Source organism: Astatotilapia calliptera, chromosome 18 (genome assembly GCF_900246225.1).
Source record: "Astatotilapia calliptera chromosome 18, fAstCal1.2, whole genome shotgun sequence".
Taxonomy (NCBI): domain Eukaryota; kingdom Metazoa; phylum Chordata; class Actinopteri; order Cichliformes; family Cichlidae; genus Astatotilapia; species Astatotilapia calliptera.
Window position 1 is genome coordinate 26698408 of NC_039319.1, and position 8175 is coordinate 26706582.

Sequence of the window (8175 nt, forward strand, 5' to 3'; positions counted from 1 at the left end):
CATCCAGGAGCCATCCATCCATGCAAGCACTGTCTGTAATATTCACCTTCATGAGATGAAAACATTGCCTACATCATAATTTCTGACCTACTCACTGCTTTAACCTCGCCACGGACAATAACGCCGAGACTTCAAAGCATGGCGGGCGCTGGCTTAGTGTCCTTTCTGTCATCCTCACGCCTGCCTCTGGATCCAGTGCACAGACAGGGACCAGCCATTATGTTCATTCAGCCGCTGCAATTTATTCAGCCTTTATCAGGAGCCAATCATATCTTTCTACACTCACAAGTGACATGTGGAGATGCATAAAGATAAACTCAGACTGATGGCATTCAACAAGGAGGCTTAGCTGCTGGGATTCACATCTGCACTAAAACAGGGCACATAAAAGGTCTTCACTGCTTATGAGTTTACATAGGCTAACATTTTATTTGTGCTAATTTAATTGCCGCCATAACAAAAGACTGGAGAGTGGACCAGATGGACTCCAGAATCAGTTCTTTTGTTTGGGTCACGTTACAGCTCTCATCCACAGTGAAAACTGAAAAACAAAACAAGTAAGAAATCATGACTTTGGTCTCTCTTGTTTCATGCACAAATTTGTGAAATTTACATACTCCTTATACCACATCTTTTCCCTGTCATGCAGCATCGCTTATCATCTTCACAGAGAGAGAGAGAAGAATCCGGAAATCAAAGCCATGGGAGGATTCAGCAAACATGGTGGCAGACGTGCAAACTTCCAGGGGAAAGTGTTTTTTTGTTGAATTTCATGCAATCTGAATGATGATACATAAACATGTTTTTGTATGTCCCGGTGACAGTTTAGATAATGTTTTAACATAACTGCTAGAGTCAGCATCAAAGGGTTGGCCAAGTTGGCTGCAGAGTGTCCAGATTGCTGCTAGGAGACCAATAGTTGGAGACTGCTGATGACACTTTAAGTGATGATCAAACATAACCGCTTAGAAGATTTTTGACTTTTAAATATCTGTTATTATAACAAGAATGAGGAACACGAATGCAGCATTTACATATCATCAGATCTATAGGCGGAAACTCCTCAGCTGCTTCTTTGTGTTGAGCAGTTAGCTGCTAACTGTATGTGCTGTGTGTTCCTAGTGTTCAGTTTTAGCATGTCTGGTCATAAAACTGCAGGGTTGTATTTTCCAATGCATTTTTAGCATCAGTTCAAACAGGTTAAGGTATTTTACATTTAATCACATAATGATTCTCAAAATGGATATGACTCTGATCGAGTGGATTCATTTACAGTCTCTTCTGCAGGTCAACGTGCAAATGTTTATCGGATTTATCAGGAAGCGTGTGTGTGGTTTGTCCGTATATTTTCACGGCTGATCTATCAGCGATTTATCAGTTCACATTTTCAGGAAATGAGGGCATCCGCTCAGTCCACATGAGCTCCTTTAATTCCAGGTGAAAATATGAGAGAATATGTAACTGTCACTGTGTCTACACTGAAAAGACTGCAACTGTGGGCAGCAGCAGTGTGCCTTAAAATAAACACAATATATGTAACATAGTCCCTGCTAGACAGGTCGTACAGCTTTAATAAGGGTAAATATGAGCAGGAGGGCATGGCTTGTGTTTGTAAACATGGTTTTCCTTTTCATAATCATCACCATGATCATCATCATCTGAGGCTGATGAAGAGGAGCAAGATGAGCTATGAGAGGGGTCCTCATCACTTCCAGAATCAATATCATCATCATCATCATCACTTTCTTCCTCGTTGCTTTTCTCTGCGTGTTGCTCTGATGGAAAAATCAAACAACACCTTCGATGTTTAGTCTGTAACATGCAGCCTAAAGTGTTTGTACAAAGACAACTGTCACCTTCCAGCAGCTTCTTCTGGATCAATGGGAGGAACTCTGAGGCCTCAGGATTGTCTGGCTCGTAGATGAGAACTGGAGCGAGGAGAGAAGAGGCAGCATTGACTAACTTGATGGTTCGCTGACTTATTCATTGACCGACAGATAGATGTATAGCAGATACGTACTCATGTGACAGAGTTTAACAGCCAGCTGGAAGTATTTGTCCTTCAGAGCTCCGAGGAACTGAAAGATAACATTTTCACTTTAAAGTTAAGCAAAAACATTCCAGACATGCAAAGAAAAAAGCACTCTGTGGACAGAGCATGAAGTGTGGACAAGCTGGACCAGTTGCATTGCTATACCTTCATTAAAAGCTCCACTGGAGCCTTAAGGTCTTCACACTTCACATTCACGTTCTCAGTCTGTTCTTTGTCCTCTTTAGCTTTATACACGAGGAGAGGTTCGGCTGGTGCATGAGCATTTGTTGGTCCCCCTGACAATCATCACCATAATCACTTTTTAATGTTATTTCTTTTGCCTTCGTGCTTTGCATTTAATCCTGTACCCACCTGTTCCTTTCGAGCCTGAGGACTTTAACATCTCAGTGCCTTTCATTTCCAGCTGCTCCACAGGTGCTCAGCCAATCCTAAAATCACAGGTGATCTGTGTCAGAAATGTATCAGAGGCGTATCTCATTGGTCTGATCACTGGCTGGAAGAATTTCGATACTGTGTGGCTCTAGAGGTGGGCCACACACAAACTCAAAGAGCAGCTCAACATTATAAAACAATATGAATGCAGAGAACAAGTCTAAATAAAAACCAAATGCTGTCTAGAATAAAGGGCAACATTTACATATAGATGCTCAGGGGGTCTGTGTTGGTACTTGTTCGCGTACTGTAGGACAGACTTTGAAAGCAACAGCTTTCAAAGTCTGTCATCTTCACCGGGTGTAAATTCCCTTCACCACGTCCCATAGTTGCAGTCTAATTACTTATTTCATGTGTACTCTGAGAGCAGAAACACCTCTTATCCTGTTCAACTTTACATAAATGAATAATAATGTTTGTTTTTTGTTGCCCAAAACAGGACATATATAGCAGCCTTTGAGAGTCTTGCTGCTTATGGTCTTCTTATAATAACTACCAGATGAGCGTTTTAATGTGATTACTCAGGAACTACCGTTTTTGTCATCTCACAAAATCAAAAAATGAAATACTGATGACAAGCAGAGGAACACGTGAAGCTAACGTTGTCATTAAAATCTTTTCACCATCCGGTTTGCAAGTTGCTTTAGCAGAAAGCAACATCCAGGTGAAGACACAACAAAAATACTAATTATAATTATTATACATCTTCTTAATAGGATGTGTAGGGCAGTGAAAAGACAAACTTGAAAAATGTGTGACCCACTTAGAGCAACGAGTGTCCTGCCCAACAACTGCATAGCATGAGCAGCCTGTGAACAACAGGGCTGCAATTCACAGAAACAGCAAACCTGTAGCTAGTAGAAGCAGACCGTCACGGACACCTGCTGTTGCACAAGATGTTTATCTGCTTTAAGTCTGAGGTCCTGTTCTGTGAATTTCTGACTGTTTCTTGCAGTGGAAGTTGACGGTTGTTACTTTAGCTGTCGGAGAAGGAGGTAAACAGCCGTTACTAAGCAACGGCGTAACGCCCACTCGCTGTGGCCTTCATTGTTGCCGGAAATTTGGACATTATATCAGAGACATGCCAAGCAGTTAATGATGATTTGAAATCTATGGAATGAATGAATGAATGGCACTCCAGCAAAGATCTATTAAAAATTCTCTAACATTTAGATGCGTGTTATTTATTCTATTTTGTATAGTTCTTTATTCTAATGTATATAGTATTTCATTCCTTATCTTATCTTATCTTATCTTATCTTATCTTATCTTATCTTATCTTATCTTATCTTATCTTATCTTATCTTATCTTATCTTATCTTATGGAAGCAATGGTCCTGGGAATTTTTTTGTTTTTTAAAGCAGAAATGAGTGCCCATCACGGTGGTTAGCACTGCTGCCGCACAGCAAGAAGGTCCTGAGTTCAATTCTATCATCAAGCCGGGGTCTTTCTGTGTGGAGTTTGCATGTTCTCCCCGTGTTTGCGTGGGTTTTCTCGGGGTACTCCGGCTTCCTCCCACCGTCCAAAGACATGCAGCTTGTGGGGTTAGGTTAATTGGATAATCCAAATTACCACTAGGTGTGAATGTGAGTGTGAATGGTTGTCTGTCCCTGTGTGTTGGCCCTGCAACAGACTGGCGACCTGTCCAGGGTGTACCCTGCCTCTCGCCCTAATACAGCTGGGATAGGCTCCAGTGCCCCCCGCGACCCTGAAAAGGAAAAGCGGAAGCGAATGGATGGATGGATGAGTGCCCATAGGTGTTTCATGGTGACTGCTGTCTTGCGAGACTGCTTTGGGGGGAGATGCAGTATATGAAAATATATAAGTTGAACAATAATAATAATAGTGTCTCTTTTTTCTCAGTGAATATAATTTTTAAATATGGGTTTGTAACACTAACAAATCATTTCATGTAAATATTCTTAGCTCACAGACTGCACACACAAATAGTTACATTCCCGAGTGCCTCATTTTTTAGTTGTTACACGTTGTTGTTACCCTTCTGTCTTTTCCCTTACATTAATAAAAAGATTTACGCAGTAAATGAAGTTCTACAAATTCAACAGGATAAAAAAATGAAACACTTGATACTCCGAACAGGTGATTACACACCCTTATGTGTCGACCCCAGTACTCAGCTCACGTCCACAGTGGACAATCTGGTGCATCCCATTATTTTTAAGGGAGCCCAGAGTATGAAGACCAAGCCAATTTATGACTATTATAATAGTTGTTTTGCATATCAGAGAATTTGCTTAATTTCAGTGTATGGAGTCATTAATTCAGTTTAATGTTTTATACTGGTTCATCCAATGCTTGCATGCTATATTCCTATAAAGATTTTCTGCTATTATACCCTCAACTTTACAATTTTGCAAACGTGTAAAATAAAGCAGAGACTAAGAATGCATTTGCATGTTTACAGTTTCTGAGCTCATATATTCAAGGGTTTGAAGGGTTCTCTCACAGCCCTTGAGAGACTGCCTCAGTCCACCCTCCATGTCAGCCATATTTCATTCAATAAGTAGCTGTTACCGCCACATTAACTGCGCACACATCGAAAGAGCTGCCCTCTGTCATGAATGTGTGTGTCGGTGAGTGTGGGAGAAAATGTGAAGATGCAACAAGGTATTGTGTGTGTGCGTGTTTAATAGATTGAGGTCTCCTCTGCTCTTGGCTCCATTGTTTCACGGTTGTCTTAAAATCTCAGCGAGATATGGACTGTCACACTGACAGGCTCCAGACTCAGACATCCCAGAGAGCCTAAATTAGCACATGATTGGCAGGACTGTTCATTTTCTCCTAGAGTCTGAAGTGCTGTTTAGAGAAAGGTGAGGTTAGCTTGGAGTGTTAAATGTGTATTTTGTTCTTCATCTCCTACACACACTCACTTGGTCTCATACACACACATAAAACCACATATCAATTAGGCAGGGTCATGAAGTTTCTTACACTGAGCACTCCCTTGGGACCGTCTTGTGCACGCTGACATGCCATTGAAGCGTGTGCATATTTGCTTTCAGTGTAGACTTTGTGGGCTTTTATTAACCCTCTCAGGCGCAAATTAAGTTTGTGTTGCTAATGCACAAAAGAATACCTGCAGTGGTACTTCTGAGTAAAAAAAACCTCATAAAATATGTATGTGGGGTAATCAGGTTGTTAGCTTTTAACTGTTGCAAATCTGCAACGCCTGCCTTGAGAGGGTTAGAGTGGAGAGTAGGAATCCAGGAATCTTGCAGGCAGGATTCCGTGTTAGGACCAGTTCTTATGGTATTATAGTATACTTCCCTTAGGCAGTATCATTAGAAAGCACAGTATACATTTTCACTGCTATGCAGAAGATACTTTATCTATCCATGCAGCCAGATAACACACAGTTAGTTAAATGCAGGAATGTCTTAAAGACACAAAGACCTGGATGACCTCTAATTTTCTGCTTTACAATTCAAATCTTGGAGACATCGTCTGTAACCCGAGACTTCTGAATGGCATGACAGTGGAGCCTTTTCAACCAGGATATGACTTTAAAGAAACATGTAGGATTCTTTCTTGCATTTGCCCAATATCTCTAAAATGACAAACATCCAGTGTCAGAGTGATGCTGAAAAACGAGTTTATACAGGGAGTGCAGAATTATTAGGCAAGTTGTATTTTTGAGGAATATTATTTTATTATTGAACAACAACAATGTTCTCAGTGAACCCAAAAAACACATTAATATCAAAGCTGAATGTTTTTGGAAGTAGTTTTTAGTTTGTTTTTAGTTTTAGCTATTTTAGGGGGAGATATCTGTGTGTGCAAGTGACTATTACTGTGCATAATTATTAGGCAACTTAACAAAAAACAAATATATACCCATTTCAATTATTTATTTTTACCAGTGAAACCAATATAACATCTCCACATTCACAAATATACATTTCTGACATTCAAAAACAAAACAAAAACAAATCAGCTCTCTGCCCTTTACCAATCCAGCCATGGGCCCATCCATCTGGCCCATCAAGACTCACTCTCATTTCATCAGTCCATAAAACCTTAGAAAAATCAGTCTTGAGATATTTCTTGGCCCAGTCTTGACGTTTCAGCTCGTGTGTCTTGTTCAGTGGTGGTCGTCTTTCAGCCTTTCTTACCTTGGCCATGTCTCTGAGTATTGCACACCTTGTGCTTTTGGGCACTCCAGTGATGTTGCAGCTCTGAAATATGGCCAAACTGGTGGCAAGTGGCATCTTGGCAGCTGCACACTTGACTTTTCTCAGTTCATGGGCAGTTATTTTGCGCCTTGGTTTTTCCACACGCTTCTTGCAACCCTGTTGACTATTTTGAATGAAACGCTTGATTGTTCGATGATCACGCTTCAGAAGCTTTGCAATTTTGAGACTGCTGCATCCCTCTGCAAGATATCTCACTATTTTTGACTTTTCTGAGCCTGTCAAGTCCTTCTTTTAACCCATTTTGCCAAAGGAAAGGAAGTTGCCTAATAATTATGCACACCTGATATAGGGTGTTGATGTCATTAGACCACACCCCTTCTCATTACAGAGATGCACATCACCTAATATGCTTAATTGGTAGTAGGCTTTCGAGCCTATACAGCTTGGAGTAAGACAACATGCATGAAGAGGATGATGTGGACAAAATACTCATTTGCCTAATAATTCTGCACTCCCTGTACATGTATTATCTCTTGGCTGGGCTATTATATATGATTACATAATTAGATAATTATTTTCTAATTATATTGAAACTCTCTGAAAAGACTTCGGTTGATCCAAAATGCTGCAGTGAGAGCACTGACAAGGACCATGAAGAGAAAGCATTTTTCTGCCATGTTGGCTTTTCTTCATTACATAGATTCGAGGGTTTGAAGGGTTAAATCCAAAATCAAATTTAAACTCCTTCGCCTCACATACAAGGTCCTGAATAATCAGGCCCCATCTTATCTTAAATATCTCACAGTATGTAATCACCCACATGAAACATTTCGCTCTCAGACGAAGGCCTACTGGGATGTTTACAAGTAGAATGGGAGGCAAAGCCTTCAGATTTCTGGCTCCTCTTTGTGGAACCAGCTCCCAGTTTGGAGTCGGGATGCAGACACCCTCTCTACTTTTAAGGATTAGGCTCAAAGCTTTTTTTCCTTGATAACTCTTATAGTTATAGTGGATCAGGTGAATCCTCCTTTAGTTATGCTGTAATAGACTCAGACTGCTGGGAGCTTCCCATGATGCACCAAGTGTTTTTTCTTCACTCACCTCTTTTTCACTCACTTATGTTCATAAACCAATCTTCAATTAATCATTTGTAATTTTGACTTTATACTCTGACTCTCTCCCACATGTGTTTTTTGCCCTGTCTCCCTCCCCCTCACCCCCAACCGGTTGTAGCCAATGGCTACATGAGTCTGGTTCTTCTGCACATGTCCTCCCCCTAAAAGGTGTTTACCTTCCCACTGTTGCAAAATCCTTACTCAAAGGGGTTGTACAGTTGTTGGGATTTTTAACAATTGCACAACCTGTAGGGTTTGTACCTTACAATATAAAAGTTGACTTGGCACTATAACTGAATTGAATTGAATTGCACTGAACTGAATTCAACAGTGGAAGAAACAAACCTCTGTAGAGCCTACAACGTAACTTTTGTTAAGTCGTCGACATCATTGCTGGCTTTTTTGTGCTGGTGCATGATG

At 40.7% G+C, this 8175-nt stretch overlaps 1 protein-coding gene across 4 annotated transcripts; it reads right to left on the reverse strand.

Annotated features, from left to right (window-relative positions):
* Nucleotides 1–405: 405 nt before the first annotated feature.
* On the reverse strand, nt 406–3513 carry erich2 (glutamate-rich 2). 4 transcript variants are annotated; one of them, XM_026149551.1, is made up of 8 exons: nt 3334–3511; nt 2405–2481; nt 2198–2328; nt 2021–2078; nt 1857–1928; nt 1645–1775; nt 627–688; nt 476–541 (listed from the first exon to the last, which is right to left on the reverse strand). In XM_026149551.1, exons 2-7 carry the CDS (start codon nt 2448–2450, stop codon nt 665–667), a joined length of 462 nt encoding a protein of 153 aa, XP_026005336.1. In that variant the 5' UTR covers nt 2451–2481; nt 3334–3511; the 3' UTR covers nt 476–541; nt 627–664. The 4 variants fall into 4 exon arrangements, with proteins under 4 accessions (XP_026005334.1, XP_026005333.1, XP_026005336.1 ...); XM_026149550.1 differs by having other exon boundaries at nt 478–541; nt 618–688; XM_026149549.1 differs by lacking the exon at nt 627–688 and having other exon boundaries at nt 406–541; nt 1644–1775; nt 2198–2301; nt 3334–3513.
* Nucleotides 3514–8175: the final 4662 nt, after the last annotated feature.